General features: G+C 40.0%; 4 protein-coding genes across 5 annotated transcripts; 2 read left to right on the plus strand and 2 right to left on the minus strand.

The window, feature by feature from the left end:
- Nucleotides 1-552: 552 nt before the first annotated feature.
- On the minus strand, nucleotides 553-8,632 carry rnf10 (ring finger protein 10). The gene is made up of 17 exons (XM_029511702.1): nucleotides 8,093-8,632; nucleotides 7,217-7,401; nucleotides 6,859-7,064; nucleotides 6,688-6,778; nucleotides 6,395-6,579; nucleotides 5,796-5,932; nucleotides 4,864-5,018; nucleotides 4,055-4,183; nucleotides 3,732-3,960; nucleotides 3,352-3,485; nucleotides 3,124-3,241; nucleotides 2,937-3,038; nucleotides 2,690-2,827; nucleotides 2,500-2,591; nucleotides 2,322-2,379; nucleotides 1,625-1,789; nucleotides 553-1,542 (listed from the first exon to the last, which is right to left on the minus strand). Exons 1-17 carry the CDS (start codon nucleotides 8,253-8,255, stop codon nucleotides 1,469-1,471), a joined length of 2,361 nt encoding a protein of 786 aa, XP_029367562.1. The 5' UTR covers nucleotides 8,256-8,632; the 3' UTR covers nucleotides 553-1,468.
- A 341-nt stretch (nucleotides 8,633-8,973) lies between these two features.
- On the minus strand, nucleotides 8,974-10,699 carry pop5 (POP5 homolog, ribonuclease P/MRP subunit). Its single transcript, XM_029511307.1, has 5 exons — nucleotides 10,665-10,699; nucleotides 10,441-10,583; nucleotides 9,906-10,055; nucleotides 9,736-9,819; nucleotides 8,974-9,451 (listed from the first exon to the last, which is right to left on the minus strand). The coding sequence occupies exons 1-5, from the start codon at nucleotides 10,682-10,684 to the stop codon at nucleotides 9,327-9,329; spliced, it is 522 nt and encodes a 173-aa protein (XP_029367167.1). The 5' UTR covers nucleotides 10,685-10,699; the 3' UTR covers nucleotides 8,974-9,326.
- A 375-nt stretch (nucleotides 10,700-11,074) lies between these two features.
- unc119b (unc-119 lipid binding chaperone B) lies at nucleotides 11,075-15,105 on the plus strand. Of its 2 annotated transcripts, XM_029510780.1 has the most exons (6): nucleotides 11,075-11,375; nucleotides 13,089-13,206; nucleotides 13,344-13,363; nucleotides 13,887-13,965; nucleotides 14,100-14,272; nucleotides 14,380-15,105. In XM_029510780.1, exons 1-6 carry the CDS (start codon nucleotides 11,141-11,143, stop codon nucleotides 14,490-14,492), a joined length of 738 nt encoding a protein of 245 aa, XP_029366640.1. In that variant the 5' UTR covers nucleotides 11,075-11,140; the 3' UTR covers nucleotides 14,493-15,105. The 2 variants fall into 2 exon arrangements, with proteins under 2 accessions (XP_029366640.1, XP_029366639.1); XM_029510779.1 differs by lacking the exon at nucleotides 13,344-13,363 and having other exon boundaries at nucleotides 13,089-13,202; nucleotides 13,857-13,965.
- A 155-nt stretch (nucleotides 15,106-15,260) lies between these two features.
- Nucleotides 15,261-19,722, plus strand: c9h12orf43 (chromosome 9 C12orf43 homolog). The gene is made up of 6 exons (XM_029510778.1): nucleotides 15,261-17,943; nucleotides 18,264-18,294; nucleotides 18,477-18,575; nucleotides 18,705-18,781; nucleotides 18,906-18,993; nucleotides 19,095-19,722. The coding sequence occupies exons 1-6, from the start codon at nucleotides 17,826-17,828 to the stop codon at nucleotides 19,453-19,455; spliced, it is 774 nt and encodes a 257-aa protein (XP_029366638.1). The 5' UTR covers nucleotides 15,261-17,825; the 3' UTR covers nucleotides 19,456-19,722.
- Nucleotides 19,723-19,749: the final 27 nt, after the last annotated feature.

Genomic DNA, 19,749 nt, shown 5'->3' on the forward strand with positions numbered 1-19,749 from the left:
TAATGTGATACTGTGATTGAACTAGAAATAGCCCATCTCAGCCATATAAGGTTAATTGGTCATTTTATCAATACACATTTTAAGAGTGGATAACATGTCTCTCAATGAAAAAATAAAGCAATAAAAAAAAAACAACACAATTGGTTCATTTTTGTTTTTATGGCCTGGTCCAAGGCTGGAGAAAGGCAATCAGTTATGTGGCTGAGATAACTTCATTATGCAGATTATACTGTAGACCTCAGACTGTTCTTGGCGTAATTTATCTGATCTTACTCTGGTAAGATCTGCCCTCATGTGGAAAAAAGAAAATACTGCATCAATAATACAGCAGCCACTGTCCTCATTTAATGAAGGCCTACCTAAGTGATCCTTTCATGTCAATGGCCTCTGGTAATTTCAGAAAGAAACATCCAGTCCTTGATTGTGCATAAATGTTTATTCTTTTCAACAGACTAGTAATTATCACTAGTCTACACACTTGCTCAAACATAAAGGTGGATATAGAACCTTCTAAAAAAAAAAAAAAAAAAAAAAAAAAAAAAAAAAAAGCTAGTTCTCCTTCAGGTCTCAAACAATCTGAATGTTAGCAATTTGCCAACTTTAAACATTTCCAACACTGAAATTATAACTGGACTGTAATATTAAAAGTTAGTGAATATTCTGCAACAGAATGACACAGAAGAGAAAATGAATAAGAATAAATTTGTATTTTATGGTTTTACCAAGCAGAACGTACTGCAGTTCTGATCAAACAGAACTAATCTCTAAACAATACTGTGTTTTGACTTCCTTGCAATATTATTAGATCATTATGCATTCACAAAATACTAGGGCATAGGTCTCAAAGCAGCAATCCAAATCTAGTTTTAAATTTGATGAAGAGGAGGCCTAACTTATTACCAGTGATGAAAAAAAAAATTTTTTTTTCTTGTAACATCAAGTTCCAGAGTGATAATGTTTAGTGAGTCTTCTGGAAAGATTCAAAGGTGCAACGTACCTGCAGCTGGCTGACTGCTACTGTTATATAAAGCACCCTGGAATTATCTTATCCATATTACTCATGGGTCCTGGGTCTAATGTTCAGAGTTGATTTCAGGAAAAGTTGGACATCAAACAGCAACCACTGTGATGAAAATAAAGTCAGCACCTTGTTCTGGTCCATGTTTTTCTCTGCATCTTTAGTAAATGTTACCAATCTGGCTTTCGGTATGGAAGATGGTTGCTGCAAAGCTTAAAACAAGCTGTAGAATCCCACCAAAAAAAAAAAAAAAAAAAAATCATCAATGGCATGACACCCAAACAATGGATCAAACCAATGGAACAAAGATGATTTAAGCAGCATGAATTTTGTCTGCATGCTAAAACCAGTTTCCTAAGGTTGTAAGTCCAAAAAAGGATAGAAGTATAAACACAAGCAATGGGAAGATCAATTCAAAAAGCAATCCGATTAAATGAATTTCAGTGTTGTCTACTTTGTGTGAACCATGGATGTGCTGAAAAGGAGTTTCTGCTTTTTCTTCTTCTTCTTGCCTCCTTTCTCATCTGAAAAAGGAAAGTACAACTTCAAGAAAACACATATTGGGCAAAGTAACAATGTAATGTGGTTAATTCATCTCCACCAGACCTGGGTCAACCACTGGTTGTGGGGGAGAAGCGGAACCACTGTCCAACTGCAGAAGTGCCTTTTCAATGGCCTGGCTGAAGGAGTTCTGGAAGCTGGGCACCGGGACTCTGTCTGATCCATCGCTTTCTCCATCACTATCGGCTGCTGGGGGCGCTAGGAGTTTATCTGCATCGCACAAGACAAAACTCACTTCAAGAATTCTTCACAGAGCTAGACTGTTTAACAGTCATAAAAACAGGTTTTACATGAAAAACAAAATAAATACACCAAGCTGCAACTTTTAGCTAGACTTATCAGTGCATTCTTATTCTACCAACCGACACAATAAAACCAAATTCATAGCAATATGAAATGCATTAATCGGTAATCAACAGCCAAACAGAGAAATCAAGCTTTAAGTTATTATTCATGCACATTTTTGTTATTCTGATAAATTAAGAAAGGTACCCTTTATAAGAGATGTCCCAAATGTATACATTTGTAAATTTTATAACAAAGAAAAAAATAAATGCTATCCAAAAGAATTGTTGCTGAAAGTAAAATATGATTAGATGGAAGTCTTTTGCTCATACATTCAGTTGAGGGGTTTTCTATAGTCTTCTATAGTCTGATGGATGCCTTTTAATGACTACATTTTTAAGTGACTATGTTGTGTGATGCCCATCGGCACTTCACAAGCCACCACAACATGCACTACCTTTCTTTGGAGTGATCCTGGGTCCAGCATCAACTCTGGCTTTCCCATCTCTTAGCATCTATACAAGACACATTCAGGGTCACACCATGTCAAGTATATAAGTTCTGTGCTAACAGTAGCATTTGATTTATGCTACACAATTACCCCAATGACATGGGCAATTTTAATCCATACCCACCTGTGCAAAAGACATGCAGTGAGAGTCATCCTCCACACTACCCACAGTGGGTGAAGGGCTTTGCCCATTTAGACTTGGGAACCTCATCCCATCTAAGACAGAAATGCTAAAGTTACATCCCTAATCTTGAGCCACAAACAGCCAGTTGATGAGAGACAAAATATGAAGAAAATATGGGGATGGCTCTTACCAGAGGAAGGGCTGCTGCTCAGAGGGGATGGGGGGGCAAAACTGAAGTCAGGTTGCATTGGGGGACTGCTGTTGTGAGGGGGAGAGCCAAATGCTGGGAAATGCTGAAGGTTCTCCAATCCAATATGCACCTCAGGATCTGAAGCAGTGGATATTTTGTTAGGTAGAGATTTTTGTATTTTTTTCTGCAAGTCTGTCCTATGTACTTGCTTTTCAGCTGGGGTTGTGAAGTGCATAGCAGTACTTACATTTACCCTGCTTCTTGTTCTCTTCAATTTCAATTCGCTTCTCTCTGCGCTTCTCATCCCTTGCTTTCTTCTGCCTCAGACGTTTTCTTTTCTCCAGGTCATCTAAAATTTCAGAGAGGTGTTTACTTACAAACCTCTAGCCTGAAAGTGTAAAATCATGTCCTAAAAACTGGGAAAGTGTTCTGACCTGCAAATGTTTCCAGGGTTTCTTTGGAGAGGACTGGTGGCTGAAGAGCTAACTCACAAATGCTGAACTCACAGGTGAGTGGCAGATGAGCCAGGTAGCGATGCCGACGGCGAATATCCTGCAACAGAGTCATATAGGAGAAATCAACGTCAAGGAAATACATAATAATTAAGGTCTCTTCTTTCAGAGACACTGTCTCAGTGGGGTGTGACTTTGTGATTTGCTGACCTCAGTGACTGTGTGTCCCACTATTTCCACTACTGTGGCTGTGATAGAGTCAGGACTGGCCTCCAAGCTGCCATATTCATGCAGCAAGCATCGTACATTCACGGGATGCAGGAACATCTGCTGGCAGTCTTCAGCTGGAGGAAGAAACATGTGAGGGAGCTCAAACGCTGAGGCAATATTGAAACTTTGATGAGAGGGAAAAAGAAAAGTCAACAGCCTATACAGCAAAGACAAACAGGCTTCCTGCACATTGTAATGGACATCCTCCATTTTTTGGTTTCTATGAATCCAAATATTTTGTGGATGTGTGTTTCACATATAGGGTTAGATTAGGGACAGATTTTTGGAAAATCATCCAAAACAGAACTACAGCTATCCACCTTGGTAGAAATAGTAGTATGGTCCATGCACCACACTGACTGGGGGACGACCTGGCTGTGCCTGGTCTGCTGAGCTCTCTTCATCCAGCTGTGGCTCTGGTGCTGGATCCATCATAGCCTCAGGAGGCTCCTCCAACACACTCTCCAGAATGCCTCCAGGTAATGCTGGCAGCTCCTCTGGGAGCTCCACCACCTCATCATCAAATGCAGAGGAATACAGCAGCACAGACTAGGATGCAAAACAGTAGAATAATTTGATCTCATCACCGACAGATACCAATACAGAGTAAAATGGAAATAGAAAGGTGTATTTTTAGACTCACCTTGGCACTGGTGACATTAGTCACCACTTCTTCCACAGGAGGAGGAGGGTCCTCAAGAGTCAGAGAAGACAGTTCAAAGCTGTCTGCTGCGTTTGCCTTCTGCTGCTTCAGCAGCATTTCTTCTTGTTCCTGAACAATAGAAACATCTAATCAGTTAAATGATCAGTTAGTAGCACTGTATGGCTTTAATCAGTATAGTAAAATAAGTTTCATGTTTAATCTAAAGATGAACAAAAAAAACCATTGAGTTTAAATTCAGTGAGATCACAGAATAACCATTTGTTAGCCCTTTTTGTGTTTTATATGTATTTCATTTACATATTTTGCATGCAGGCAACACAGTGGCATAGTGGTTAGCACTCTTGCACCACAATAAGAAGGTTGCAGGTTTGGTTCCGAGGCCTGAGGCCTTTCTCCCCATGCCTGCGTGGGTTTCCTCTTGATATTCCAGTTACCTCCCACTGTCCAAAGGTATCATGTTTGGGTTAATTGGTGACTCTAAAGTGTCCGTAGGTCCGAGTGTGAGTGTGACTGGTCGCTTGTCTCTGTCTGTTTCTGTGTGTTGGCCCTGTGATGGGCTGGCGACCTGTCCAGGGTGTACCCTGCCCTCACCCAGTGTGAGCTGGGATTTCCTCCACTCATCATGCCCCGGAAATAGATAAGCAGTTGAAGATTAATGAATGAATTTTGCATGCAGTCGTTTCATACTACTTTGAGTTTTTTTATTCACTATGTCGCTACTGTAACATTTCTTTTTTGTCGACAGACAATGTAATTGTTTGGTGTCACAGGCATGCACATTGAGTTACCTGCAAAAGACAGAGAGCACTCTGGATGAAACAACCCTGGGCGTCCTCTTCCTGGCTAAGCTGGGTCTGCAGGGCAGCCTTCTCCTCTGCCAGCAGGCTCAGGACCTGGGCTGGGGAGGTCAACAGCAGCTTGGAGTACGGGCTAAGACACGCATCTAGAAAACACGCATCAAACCATAATGTCATCACATTTAATTGGTTTCTGTTCTGCTGCACATGCACAGAAAAATGTTTTTCTAATTCCTGTGTAAATTAGGTACATAATAGGGCTGGGCAAACTACTACATAAAATAATTTAAAATTTGTATTTTAGGATGATTTGATTTTTAGATTAAAAATCTGTTTTCTCTTTAACTTCCACTGCTGCATCCTCCTTGGGCTCCTATAGTTCAGATTAGGCTGAACTAGTCATTACTTGGTGCGAGTCACTCTTGTGCAGTATTGTGTAGTTGTGTCTGGCATCTTGGAGAGCCACGTAGTAGATGACAACTCCAATTGTAGGGGGCCAAAGATCTCTCACATTCAGATATTACACATGGTGGCTTTTCTTGGTGATGAAACAATCCTATCAAAGCTATCGGTCATATTGTAGGGGATGTCTATGAGAGACGATAATAGTGGAGTAGTTCAAAATACTTTAAAATGTAAAATTGTATTTCAATACAGAACTGGGTCCAAATGAGGTTACATTCATAAACTATAAACTTGTGTTTTTTGGCTGGCTACTTTTCATCTTCTGCTGCGGTTGAACCCTACCAGCTTACTAATTACTTCATTTAAGTTTATGGTTTACTTAATGTAATAAAGAGTGGGATTCTAGTACTTTAAATTCATTAAGGAAATAAGGCAGTTTGTTAAACATGCTTTCTGGAAACCACCACACATGCACACAAACACTAATCTCGCTCATTAATAAAGACGTTGCCTTTCACCTCCAAAGCGAACAGGCTCCTCCACCTTCACCCACTGAGAGCTGGGCATGGCCACCAGAGCCCCCTTTTCCCTTCGCATCAGGCGCATAGTGATTACATCACCAACGGTATACTGCCTGGTCTCCATAGCAACCACACTGAAACAAGAAACCAATTGTTGGAAACTAAATATACAAAACAGTTTCTATATGAAGGCTTCAATGTTTCTGTGGCTTTTTTTTTTTTTTTGGAAGCATGAACTCTCCTATTGCTATCTTTTACTTCACTCTGAGGGCTTGTGTTCATAGAGCTCTAAATCCTAGCTGGTCTACCACGGATGACCAACCAGCACTCAAAGGCTAAGAGTACCAATCAGGTGAAACTGGACAATCCTCCACGGCTCACCCATGTGCTGCAACACAATGGTTGGGAATCACTGTCAGAGAATTTGTCCTCAACTCTCTTTATCCTAGAGGAGAGTGCATGTGGCCACTTAGTCTTTTTTTTTTTTTTTTTTTTTAAGAGTCACTGCTTCCTTTAGGCAACTTATCAGATGGGGCACAGTTCGTCACCCTCATAACCCCTCATAACCACGAAAATGATTCTTGAATCTCGCTTACCTCTTCAGGTCAGCGGAATGAACAGCTTCGTAGCAGATGGGGCACTTGGACCAGCTCTTGTCGCTAAGAGAAAGGTAGTGCAACATGCATGGCCAGCAGAAGATGTGTCCACAACGCGTGATGCGGGCAGCCAAAGGAGGGTAGAGACAGATGGGGCAAGATGGCACCTCATGACTGTAGATGCGCTGTGAATGAACACAGAGTTTGTCATTTGATGTATCATTATGTAAATAAAAATCAGCTAAATTTCTAAAACACATGTACTTGGAGGTCAACAGATGGTGAGCACTCACCACTTGCTGCACACAGTCCCAGTTGACCAGAGTGTCTGGATCAGTGAAATGAGCCTTGTAGTCCTGGTCATCAGTCACAACAAACTGACAACTGAAACACACAAAGATTGGTTGACTTCCGTATGTTCAGCTTCTTAACTTCATGTTTTTATAACTGAGTGATGAGCTCACTTGGCCTGCAGGAAAAGCTCCTTGTTAAAGGGCTTGTGCTTGTGGCCCCATTTGTTTCGGCGGCCCCAGCAGGAGTGGCCTCCATCTCCAACACCACCATTACCTCCACGTGGTTCAAAGGTGAAGTTCAACAGGTGGTTGAGACTTATTTTTTTCGGTCCAGCAAACTGAGCCGGGCTAAACTCAGCCCGGCGTGTCTCTGCTACCTAGGGAGACAGAGGTGAATAAAAATGTGTGAGGACCATTTTAATTTAAACTATGTTATTCCTACTTTCAAATTTGGACATCAAAGATATTTCTTAATAATTCACACTCATCAAAAGGTTTCTCACATGAAAATCCATGTAAAAATACCAACCTCCTCACGTCGTCCTCCACCTGTAATTCCATACTGCCTTCCTCCACCTCTCTGAGGGGGTCTCTTGTCAAAATTCTTGCTTTTCTGTGAATTGGTGCGGCGGGGGCCTGGGAAACCCTCAGTTTTAGGAAAGGAAGGTTCACGTTTGCGGTTGTAGCGCTTGGAGCCTCCATTATTTTTACCATCTGAAATTTTAATTAAAATATTCATGTAGCTAGATGAACACAGAAATCCATATTTAACACCCAACTGGTGGGAAAACATTGACTTGGGTTTCCTGAAGCGATGTAAACATACATAATTGAAGTTATTATTATCAGATTAAGTACAAGTAATAGGCACATAGGCCAAGATCTGCATGTTATGCATGTTCTTGCCTCAGGGTGGGGTGGGGTGGGGGGGGTCCAAGCTAGGGACAACAGCCACATATCTTCAGGAACATATTTAGACTGTGCAAAAGTATTGCAAGTGGACTCCCAAATTAGAAACAGTCTTACAGGGGATTTTCAAATTAAGCATGAGGTCGACTTTTCAGACAATGAATAAGGCCTTGTGAGCATTTTAAGACGTTTGTCTGTAGGTTAGATTGCTGTAACATGACATGTAAATTACACAACGTCATGGAAGACCAACTTTGTTTGTGCAGAAGTCGACTGTTAAATGGTTAAGGGAAATTTAAATTACAAACGCAGTGTTGTGTGCAACTGTTGCTTGTAGGGCTGACTGTTAGTTGGTCAAATATTTTGACAGCGACGTCAGCCATACTAGATCAACTGCGCTACTGCTAGGCCACAGAAGGCCAAACGACAGGCAGGCTGAGTAGCTGCAGACTGGGTTTGACAACATCCACTGACAGCGTTTAAATCATGTTTTCACCTGTTTTGGGTTTAGATTCGCCCGGAGTCGGGCCTGTGGAGCTGGAACGGGGCGGAACCTTGGTGCTGGTGCTGCTGTTGGGGTTTTTCTCCATGTTTGTCTCCGACGAGTGAGGGGTGCAGAGGACGAGCTCCGGGCAGAGAGCCACCGAGCTCTCTAGCATCAAACAGAAGAACGAAAGAGGAAAGCGGGCAGCAATGAGTGCGGGTCAGGCGACGAAGGCCCTGATTCATTTCTGTCAAACGCGGAGACCCCATCACGGCGACATCTTGACAACAAAACAAACCCGAAGAAAAATAAGAGACACGATGTCAGCGTCTCAAGGTATAGAGGCTGTAGAAGAGAGGACGAAAGCTCGCCACGAGGGGCCAAGACCCCCGAATTTACAGTTTTTTTCTCGTCAAGGAAAACTATTTGCCCTTAACGAGGCTTTAAATGTTTTCCAGAAACTGGAAAACGTGTAAATTTTAAGATTCTTATCGAAAAAATATGTCCGTTTCAGCGAGCTCACATTAATGGCGACGGGTCGCCAGAGAGGAACCTGAGAGACCCGGATGTTTGCTGTACCGCCTGCCTGTTTTGGGCCCGGTAGGGATTGTGGGAAATGTAGTAATGACAGATATGTCAGCTATTTAGATAGGGTAAGCATTAATATTTTTGGAAATATAATTGGTTTAGTAATATTTATATAATTATTTGACTGTGGTATTGAAGACATGACATCACACAGACAATATTAGTCATTAAATCAGTTGACACGAACAAAATATAAGTGTGTGGGCATTACAAATAAAATATTGATAAACTGTATATCAACAATTTACTGATGTTTGGATGGGTGTGCATAAAAAACTAATTAGGCTAATTAGGACAATAAAGACTCGAGTTATTTATCAGTTTAATTCCCAAATAAAATATAGATTACCACAAAACAGTATATATACAAAATAAGTTCAATAAAAAATAAACACAATTTCTTCAAAACAAGGCAACAGTCTTATGCTATGTGACTGCAGTTTTATTTACAGGGAACCTTATCAAAAACAACAAAGAGTTAATAATAGATCATGAGTATTAGAGTTCCTTAGTAACATATTCACGGAAGCACAGCAGTAAACCCCATTTCCACATATCTGAGTTTGACTTACTCAAATACTTTTTCATCCATCCTATTAGCCATGTAAAAAAATTGTCAGAGCCAGATATCCAGGGAGAAGTACATAGCTGCCGCCTCTTACGGCATGTTGGGAAGACACTCTTCTTCATCTTCTTCACTCCTTAATTCATCTTCAAATGCTTCATCTGTTCCTCCTACTAAGGTGCAATTTAGAAGTGCCTGGCTAACCTGTTGTTTTTCCTCTGTTTAGAAAAAAAAAAAACTAAAGTAAGCATCCAGTTAGCATTTTTCACTTGGTAATGGGATGCGTTATTGTTTCCAGTTAGCTAAAGGCTACAATGCAACATTCAAAGAGGCATTAATTTAAATGCAGGATAATTAAAAAGTAAAAAAAAAACAAAAACAAAAAAAACATGCACACACAAATACACAAATAACCAAATCAATAAATACATGTACCACAACTTCTGTTAAGTGCAGGGTTCAGTTCAAATAACATTTAGATAGGTGTCAGTCAATTCCTTACCTTCATTTTTACATTTTGGAAGCATTCGATGGAGCTGCTGGGTGTTGTATCGGATCAGAAACTTTTGACATGTTCTAATTGTCCCTGGGAAAAGAATATTGTTCAACTAATATTCAAAATTGCTAAATGGTATGTCTGATTCATTCTGAAATGTCTGTTGATATTTTTACCTCCCACATGCAAACAGTTAAGGAAACACTGAATTTTCTCCCCACGAGTTTCAATGCTGGTTATGAATGGCAATGCAGACCAGAGGAGTTTGTAACACCTTTTTGGCATACGCAGAAATACTATTCCAGTATGAGCATTCAGATATTTCACTGGAAAGAGACAAACGTTGGACAAACACAGAGAAATCAGTTAGCACCAGTTAACACCAAGCTCTAATGCGAGTTCAATTTGCCCAGTAGTTCATAGTGTGTACATTTTACTCAGCTCCATCTGCTAGGCAGCTGTTGCTTTTTTGTTCATCTTTAGATTAAACATGAACACCTTAGGCCAGTGTCAGTTTTCAAAACATGCGAGTTGTGTAGTTCGTGGTCATTATCTCATTAAAAAGAAAGACCTAATAGTCCCTTCCTATAGTCATTCTTCTCTTTTTTTTAAACTAGAACTATTTAACTATTTAACTATAATGCGATGAGTGTCTAAAACTTGTGGTTTTTCCCTGTTATCTCAGTTAAGGATTTAAATTGCTCCTCTTACCAGAGAATCCGACACTGCAGAGAGCTGCTCCATAGTCGCCGTGTATGCGGGCCACCGTTGCCTTCACTGCGATCGCGATAGCCCGGTCATCCAGCAGCAGCAGGCGGCTACGGTCCGACACGATGACTTCGCACAGTAAATACCTGCCAACAGAAGAGACATCAGAAACCAACCGTGGCCGCATAAATATGTGAGAAAGCGGTACACGAGGAGCCCATTCTCACCTCGATTTCACCCGCACCATCACGGCTCCTCTCTTCTTCCGTGGACACTTCCGTCAACAAAACTCTCTGCTGCCCGGCGTCTGGCTGTAGCGCCACCTGCTGGACACCAACAGCGACCGTGTAGCTGACCAAACAACAAGTTGGGTTATTTTTAGGAACAGACAAATATAAAGTGAGTTTTATTATCGTCTCAAATACGGAAGGGGTGACAAACGAAAGTGTGTTGAAAATGCTCTGATTCTTTAAGTAACGCAATACGCCCTGGTGGAGAGGAAACGGACAGGCCTGGGCTTTAAACCGTTCATACCCCTTGGGTAACTATGACAACCACCATCGCCCTCAGCCAATCACAATCTAGCTTTTCCGTCTCCCGTACACGTTTTACGCCATCTTGAAAATTGCACCCGCAGTTTGTCAAGTCGCTCAAATTGGCGAGTACAACAGCCCTTTTCAGCATTGTACGCACAGTTTCCGGTATGAACGGTTCTCGAAATAAACCGTCACAGACCGTCGGGAAAGGAAAGGCTGACGCAGACAGCTGCTCAGAGACGAACATCAGGGACCGAAAGAGCGGAGGAGGAATGCTGAAGAAACTGAAGTCGAGGCGCAGTCAAGCGGATAAGTGGCCTGTGGTTACAGAGGATGAACTCCGGGCTTTGGGAAGAGATATTTCCCCGGACAGCGTCCTGGGTCTGCGGACTGTCACAGAGGGTAAGTTCTGTGAACGCTAACTCGGTAAAATCTATCACTCATTTACACTGTGCTAACTGTGGCTAAGTACCCATGTTACAGACCGGTTGACAATCGGTCCACTGGATGTAAATGGATCCCCTGACTATTGTTAAATTAGTTAGATGCATGAAGCTGCATATCTTTGTTTTGAGTCATGATTTGTTCTGTTAGCCAAAGAGCAAGGATGTTCCCAGGGGCGCAGCTAGGAATTTGGGCCACCCAGAAGCTCTGATGTTCAGGGTCCCCTGTCCATTTGCAGGGACAGGGGACCAAACAGCTTAAAACACAAGAGTGTCTTTATAATCGTATCGTGAGATCAGAAAGACACAATAGTTTTTACAACATTGGAACAAACAAACAAAACATGACGAAACAAATATAGGGTTAGGGTTTTGTACAACCGTAAGCCAGATCCCAGAGAATGGTCACCATTAATGCATGGTGTTTCTATGACTACTGTATTCAGTGAGTGATGGTAAACAGGCGAAATAAATTCAGTCATCACAGCTAACATGGGCATGGATGACCGCACGTTGTGTGAGAGGGGGAAAACAACGATTTCTCTCAGGGATCATTTTACAAATACATGTAGGGTCAGATATAATAAGCCATTTTCATTAAATTATGTGTAGGGTGATTTTTGTTGGATTGAAGTTGAGGTTTGGAAATTATTCGAACTGACTGCTGGTTAACATTAACACATTTTGGTCACTACTTAAAAGTTGCCTCAGTTTCTGATAACAGAAACATAAAAAACATGAGTGTCAATAGTTTAATTGGGAATTTGGCTGTATTATAACGTCAAGTGAAAGCACATAACTGAAGGAAGTAGCAGCCAAATGAAAAGGGCTCACAGCATTGGACATGAAGCAGTATACAACATGATGGTCACAAATATCGTAATTGGTGCATTATCTTATCTAGCCACATGCAACTTTTTAAGCAGGTTTTGGTTACATTCCATCGAGATTCGTTGCCAACAGTGGAATTTGTAACTACTACCAGTTACTACTGGTTGATTGTAGGCCTGTTCATCAAAGTCATAGCTTTATCTTGGTGTCCAGACAAGAAGAAATAAATAACAAATGAGCAGTGAGCATTTCTTCTTCTCATTTTTATTCTTTTCTGAAATGTTGTCACTACTTGTGACACCTTTTGAACCAACATAGTTATTTATTTCATTCCTAATAATTTAAAATGATCAGAGCAGCTAAAACTAGTAGTGTACGTTTTTATGTAACCTTTTTCTTGAGGCTGCTGTGTAGGTCGCTGAGTGTTGTCACTGGACACCCGAGCTACAACAGTTGCTGCTAATGCTTGCTGTCTCATTCTTTGTTTGTTTCTTTTGGCTTTTTCAACAGCCAGACAACAATGGCATTACTTCCCTGCTCTCAAAAGAAAAAAAAAAAAGGTTGAAAAGTTGGGAGCCTGTTCTGTCGCATTATATACCAAAGCTGCAACTTTCCCCAGTCAGGAAGCATACGGAAACATTAATTCTTTCTCAGTTCTCTGAGAGCCTCTGAGCTCACAAAATTCTACATTCAAGTAGTCATAAATTTTATAAAATATGAGAGTGTAATTTGAAGTAAAATTGTGACTACTGGGTGGTTGCTTGGTGTTAGATAATGGACTCAGCCTCTGTATGTTTCTTTTTTTCCCCTGACATACACTTTACATTTATATGCTCTGCAGACTATCTTTGCAAACTTGAAGACAATATTTACAACATCGACTTTACGCGTTTCAAAATCAGAGATCTGGAGACAGGGACAGTCCTGTTTGAAATTGCCAAGCCTCCTAACAGTGGTAAGTAATGTATTAAGCTTTGCCATTCCACCAAGCTTAATGTCCTTGAAATGTAGACATAAATGAAATTTACAATTCATAAGCCCAGTTATAGAGGCAGTTATTCATAAAGCTCACAAGGTTTTATATTTGCCAGCTTAGACTTCCTGACAGCCCAAGTGGTCGAACTGTCCAGTTTGTAGAGGTATATTTATGTTTATGTCTTTGTACAGACACAGTGGTGCTGTTCCCTCATAACCCTCACATGTTGTTGAATCAACAGCGCAATGTTTCCCCAAGCAAGAGAACAGCAGTCTTTCCGTGGATGTGTATATCACTAATTATATTGTTACGCACCCTTACTGTGTTACTTTTATCTCCATAAATATTTATTTAAGAGAACAGGAACCTCAGGGTTGCAACATCTAATTCAGATGGCAATGCTCCTTCCAATCAAACCTTATCTGTCCCACTAAATCTGTCACAGACTTTTATCTAGTGAAAGACATTTTGAATAATGGTTTAAATATGTTGATGATTACATGTAATAGATAACACAATGTGCCTCTTTAAAAGATTTAATGAAGTACGTAGTTGCAGCCAATTATTGTGGGTTCTTTTAGACTATCCTGTCAAAGTTGGATAATAATAGAATGAACGTGTTTTCTGTATTAGGTCCTGTGGAGAGCGAAGATGAGACCGGAGATTTAGACATTAGTGCAGGGCGTTTTGTCAGATACCAGTTTACTCCTGCCTTCCTAAAACTGCGCACTGTTGGTGCAACGTAAGTAGATGGAGCACAACTTTTTGAAAGAAACTGGCTGACACTATAATAATCAGACTTTTGTCTTGTCAGTCTCTTAATAGCCAAATGTAATTTTTGTCTGTTTGTCTGTCTTGTTTGTTTCTTTCCTACAGTGTGGAGTTTACAGTGGGTGACCGGCCAATTAACAGCTTTCGTATGATTGAGAGGCATTACTTTCAGGGGCGCCTTCTCAAGAACTTTGACTTTGACTTTGGCTTTTGTATTCCTAACAGCCGCAACACATGTGAACACATTTATGAGTTTCCACAGCTTCCAGATGACCTCAGTGAGTTTTTGTCTGTCGTCCTCAGCCACTTATATTCATGCAATTAGTTTTATATTCAACGCAATCCACACATTAATCTCTCTTTGTTTTTCCCTCACCCTTACTAGTTCGTCAAATGGTGGAGCATCCTTATGAGACCAGATCAGACAGTTTCTATTTTGTGGACAACAAACTCATCATGCACAACAAGGCAGACTATGCTTACAATGGTGGTCTGTAATACCTGACGTGAAAATGTGTGCATTACATCCCAGGGGATTGATGTCTTGGATTACAACCATCCTACAGCTTCTTTTCAGTGGACAGAAGTATTTTCTCCTTTTTGGAGGTTTTTACAAATGTAACAACATGCTCACAGTCAACAGACTACATCTGACTTGTTTTGAATTCAGAGATTTATTCTTCAGTACCTCACAGAGCTCAGTTTCTGGGACTCAGAGGAATGTTCTGTTAAATGTTTCTCCGTTCAATCTCACTGAAGCCTTTTTATTTTGTCTCTCAGTTTGTCATACAAGTATCATGTTACTGCTTGAACACTTAAGCCTTAAATTTCTGTCTCTGTCTCTGCTGGAAAGGGACACTATGAGTCACAGTCTTTCTTATGACCAAGTCCATAGACTGTGTTAGTTACTACTTCATTTACTTAAATACATTAGTTGTTTTCAGTTTATATGAACCATCTTTTGCAACTGACAGTTGTCTTTCCCAAATGGAAAAGCAAGCATTAAGTAGATGATTTACAGTATTGCTAGTCATAGAGGATCATGTAGCACTAGTCAGCAATGTTTGAATTTCATTCTTCCATAAATATCAGTTGTGAGTAATATGACAGATATTTAAGCTTTGTGTGTATTTTATTCTAAATTGTTATGTTAAACAATCTCCCTGACAACCACACGCACTCTTCATGATTTTAGGTGTTATTTTTGTCCTGCTAATATGTATTATATTTTTATGACAAGAACTTTTATGTCATCGACCATTTACATGGAAACTAGTTCTTCTATCAAACTCTGCGGTGAAATAACAGGGAAGGATTGCAACAGACTCTAAGTCACTCTTTCTTCCCGTCTTAATGTTTTATCCACTGCAATGTGTAATCATGGTTATTGAGGTCTGCACGACTGCACTGTGAATCCCACTGCAGTAGTTGAGTTTGGCCAATATGGTGGCATGCCTATTTAAGTAGTCACTGAGTATATCTTGAGTCTGTCTGGGGTTCTCAGTATACCAATGAAATACCACAGTAGCACATTAACATACTATGACAGTGCGGAGAGTTGTAGCTTGGTAGTTGATGAACATAGTGGGGCAAATACAGTTGACCCCAGTTTTTTTTTTTTTTTTTTTAATCTATGAAACTTTTGTTTAAATGACTATACACAGGTTTTTGTGCTATTTAATGTAAATGTTCTACATTCACTCCAGATTGTGTATTTATCCCATGTTTCCAGTTTTTTTAGGTGCAATCTTACAAAACATTTAAAAACAGTCCTTCAAAAGCCCTAACTAAATACCTTAACAACCTTAGTAGAAAATGAGCTATTTGTAAATATTGCTATTGCTACATAGTCAGTATTAGCAGTACCCGCTGTTTGTCAAGATCATCATGGTGTTTAAAATTCAATATGTAGTAATATCCTTGCTATGAGCAGCCAGGATGCTCCAGTGACTTAGTAACGGAAAGTGGTGAGATTGACTGACTGAGCTCCACCTTGCTGTCTAACACGCTAACATCAGAAGGCGGAAACAAGGTTGATTTCCATTGCTGTAGACAGCTCTCTACGTCAAAATGGTCGATGTTGAATTTACATAATATATTCTACACTATAAACTGCTCTAAATATTGACTTTGGCTGTGTAGCAATAGCAATAGCTATACCGCCTTTATTTTTAAACTGCTCATTTGCTGATACTTCCAGGGTGGTGTTGATTCTAGTCCATACTCATTCAGGGGGCACTATAATTAAATTTACTGTGTGCACACACTAAAAGATGTTGTTTAAGCCTCATACCTCAGTGTAAAGGTCTAAATTTGGCAACAGACTGTCATGTACTCCATGATTCACTCAACAAAGAAGGATTTAAACATACACCCTGTTTGCAATATAATGTCCAGTCTAAATGTTCACTGTGATTTTGTAGTTCAATATTGCTGATTTTCATATTGCACAGATAGAGATGAAAATCAGCAGCTACCTTAAAGACTGGAAGACATCTTAAATCTATATTGCTATAATAGTGGGATATGTAATTTGCAGTTAGTTGGCGAGATAATAACCTCCATAACAGTCAAGATTTTTTTTCCTCTGTCCTCAAATGTTTTGGGCTTCCCATTACTGCGCATTATTATTTTGATTCCATGTGCCTCGTAACGCTCTGTTCCTTCGGTTTTATCATCTGAGAACTTTGTCTGTCATCCAGCTGGAAGGCATATGATTTATACAGCTTATTGGAAGATTGATATACTCATCATGTTTACCCTTATATCACAGGACATTAGAATAACCAGTGAGTTTCTTATGCAGCCCATTATTCAACAATCAACGAGTGTAATATGAGGAACACATTTGGACAGCTGTTATTTCTGCTCCATGACCCTGTAAAACCCTAATTGTTTTCTCAATTGGCTGTAGTGGGTTACCATCAGTTTGACTGATGGTAAGCAGAAGTGGTGATGTATCTTGAGACACTACATTGTTTTGCCATACAGTGTCAGTTGGTGGTGTTTTATTGTAAAATCTGATTATCTGAATGCCTTAAGAAAGTGAGGACATCAGGACACACACACACACAAAACCCTCTACATGATCAATATTAAAATCCAATAGATCCAATCCATAATTCCTCATTTTATATTGGTAGCTTTTACAAATAATATGTTTGTCATATCAGGGTTATTGTTAATAAAAACAGCTACACAGTCACATTTAAACCCGATGCACTTCGTAAGTAGATAATCAAGGATTTTTCTGTCTTCCAGCTGGCTTTGAAAATAGTCTATTAACTGAATGACAAACAAAGCAGGTAGTCTGATAATGTAGCTTGTTGAGGGCACTGAAACATTAATTAACATTTACACTATGCCAGCAATAGTGCCTCAAAAATGTCAGTTTCTACAGCTGATATTAGATCCACCAATTTTTTGACAGTTGCTACAAACCATGGCCACGTCCTGCTAGGTTTTTTTTCTTAAATATGGTATTACTTTATTGCCATGTTATTGTCTCAATTCTCATCTCCACAGCTCTGTGCAAAATGTGACTACATCATTTGTATTAGTTTTACTGTTCATGAATTCATAATTTTTGCAAAAGTTCCTGTGTTTCAGGATCATTGATTTCCTGTGTAATAACATGAGCAAATGAACGTTTTTTTTTTATCATTATTAATTTGTCTTTAAATTCTGTAAAATCAGCGATAAATAAAACAGGCAGGGTATAGAAGAAATAAGCGTTCTTCTTGACTGGACTACCTTTCCCAGAATCCCCAGCTAAAAAAAACAAAAACAAAAAACAAACCAGACGTCACCTCCAGCAGCACATGTGGTGTCATGGCGGCTCCCTTCGGAAAGATGGCCAGTGTTTCAGACAGCTCCAGCAGTAGTGACGACGAAGTGCTTAGGAGATGTCAGGAGGCGGTTTGGGAGACGCGGGCCGTCAAAGACAAAGGTGAAGGGGTTTTTTGTTTTTTTTTTTGTTTTTTTTTTTGTTGTTGTTTTTTTTACTGTTTGGTCTATTTGTGACGAGAGCCGAAGTCACACACACCTCTGCAGAAATTCAGTGCTCTGCATGTGTAGTGTTTTTCTTCGTCAACGGAGCTGTACCTTATGATTAAACTTTGGCTAAAGTTGTGAAGTGCTGACGTTTCCCTGAATATCTTGTGGCTCATTGATTTCCTTGAACCTCTAGCAGTTTAACTTGGTGCTCGTCTGTCTAAACATCTCACACACGTCTCTGTTGTTGACTGGTGCTATTTTTCTGTCTTTTAGATGGAGACATCAACGTGCAGCCGTCCAAACGGTATGTCTCTCTCTTTCGCAAAACGAACACCATTTGCAGAGGCATTACGCAGACAGTAGTAGTTTAATATAGGCCATGTCTTGGTAGCATTTCTACTGTAGAAGGCATGGAGCCTCAGTGAAGGCGAATGTTAAGGTGGTTGTGTTAACTGAATGTGTTAATACTGTCTCACTGTGTGTTAGTGTTGTTGTTGATGCCCATGAACATGATGGCAATGAGCTCCAGGTCAGTGATGGGTTTCGAACACACGTTGCTAAGAAGTTGGGAATTCTTCTTGACAGGTACGTTTGTCTAATTTTGTGGAGAGATGACATAACATTTCCCTGACTTCTGCTTTGTGTCAGTTATGTAAGGAAGGAATGTAATTCTATAATTTTTACACCCGTTTATGCTATGAATGTTACTACAAGTTGCATTACAGAAATGCAGACCAAAACCTCATCCAATCAGGACTCGGCGAAATGTGAGGATGATATTGACAATGAAGGTAACATTTCTTTCTTTTTATTCTAACAGCATTTATGAAAATTATTCTTTTTCCTCTCTAAGGGTGGCTATCCTTGTTGCATTTTTTTTTTTTTGTTTTTGGGGGGGGGGTTTTTGGCTTTTAGGATTTCGTCTGTTTTCTACATCAGTCCCAGGACAGCCAGCAGAGGAGCCTCCAGCCCCTGTGAGGCGTCGGCCAGTTCCAAGCTCAAGGTTTGGAACTTTTTTTTTTTTATTTAAGTCTAAGTTTCTTAAGTTTTCTTTTCATCTCTGTGAATGTAACATTATACACTGCATTTCTTCATCCTCCACAGTGACAGCGACAGTGAGATGGAAACAAGGCTTAGGGAAGCAGCAGTGGCAGTCAAAGATCTCTTACCCTCTGCCACACTACCCTCTACTATCCCACCCTCCATTATACAATCTCCCTGCTCAGAAAAAATGAAGAAAAAGAAAAAGGAAGAACTGGTAGAGGAAGAAGAGAGCCACAGAGTTAAGAAGAAAAAGAAAAGGAAGCAAAGCCAAGACGAGCAGGCGGACTGTGCAGGTTGTTTTGTCAATGCTCACAGTGATGATGAGAGCAGGAACTCAAAACAGGAAAACAGCCAAGTGAAAGTAAAACGGAAAAAGAAAAAGAGGCGAGAAGGGCACACACGGGAAGAAGCTTTGGACTGAATTTCTTGTCACATTTTACTGTTAAAGGATGTTTGTCTGTGTTTCACTCTGACAGTGAAATGATTGCATGATGAGATGTTCAAAACGCTTTTCAGAAGCCAGTCTTTCATTAAAAATCTTTTAATACTATTGTCATGGTTATACTTGAAAAATCCTTTACATTCTCATAAGTGTGAAAAAAGCAGTTCAAGCCAGTGTGTTTAAAAAAAAAGTACAAGTTTCACTTGAATTTACAATTTCTCAGTATTATAAAACACTTTGAATAAAAATACATTTTGGTGTTGATTTTCACAT

This window comes from Echeneis naucrates, chromosome 9 (assembly GCF_900963305.1).
Source record: "Echeneis naucrates chromosome 9, fEcheNa1.1, whole genome shotgun sequence".
NCBI classification, from domain to species: domain Eukaryota; kingdom Metazoa; phylum Chordata; class Actinopteri; order Carangiformes; family Echeneidae; genus Echeneis; species Echeneis naucrates.

Excerpts from the sequence above, each read along its gene's own strand:
- rnf10 (XM_029511702.1), bottom strand. The coding sequence starts at position 8,255 with ATGCTAGAGAGCTCGGTGGCTCTCTGCCCGGAGCTCGTCCTCTGCACC. Across the intron at positions 7,065-7,216 it reads GTGGAGGACGACGTGAGGAG|GTAGCAGAGACACGCCGGGC; the intron begins GTTGGTATTTTT and ends CTGTCTCCCTAG. Across the intron at positions 3,961-4,054 it reads CTAATGTCACCAGTGCCAAG|TCTGTGCTGCTGTATTCCTC; the intron begins GTGAGTCTAAAA and ends TTTGCATCCTAG.
- pop5 (XM_029511307.1), bottom strand. The coding sequence starts at position 10,684 with ATGGTGCGGGTGAAATCGAG. Across the intron at positions 10,584-10,664 it reads ATGGTGCGGGTGAAATCGAG|GTATTTACTGTGCGAAGTCA; the intron begins GTGAGAATGGGC and ends TTCTGTTGGCAG. Across the intron at positions 9,820-9,905 it reads TAACTGTTTGCATGTGGGAG|GGACAATTAGAACATGTCAA; the intron begins GTAAAAATATCA and ends TTCTTTTCCCAG.
- unc119b (XM_029510779.1), top strand. The coding sequence starts at position 11,141 with ATGAACGGTTCTCGAAATAAACCGTCACAGACCGTCGGGAAAGGAAAG. Across the intron at positions 11,376-13,088 it reads TCTGCGGACTGTCACAGAGG|ACTATCTTTGCAAACTTGAA; the intron begins GTAAGTTCTGTG and ends TATGCTCTGCAG. Across the intron at positions 13,203-13,856 it reads TGCCAAGCCTCCTAACAGTG|GTCCTGTGGAGAGCGAAGAT; the intron begins GTAAGTAATGTA and ends TTTCTGTATTAG.
- c9h12orf43 (XM_029510778.1), top strand. The coding sequence starts at position 17,826 with ATGGCGGCTCCCTTCGGAAAGATGGCCAGTGTTTCAGACAGCTCCAGC. Across the intron at positions 17,944-18,263 it reads GCGGGCCGTCAAAGACAAAG|ATGGAGACATCAACGTGCAG; the intron begins GTGAAGGGGTTT and ends TCTGTCTTTTAG. Across the intron at positions 18,782-18,905 it reads GGATGATATTGACAATGAAG|GATTTCGTCTGTTTTCTACA; the intron begins GTAACATTTCTT and ends TTTGGCTTTTAG.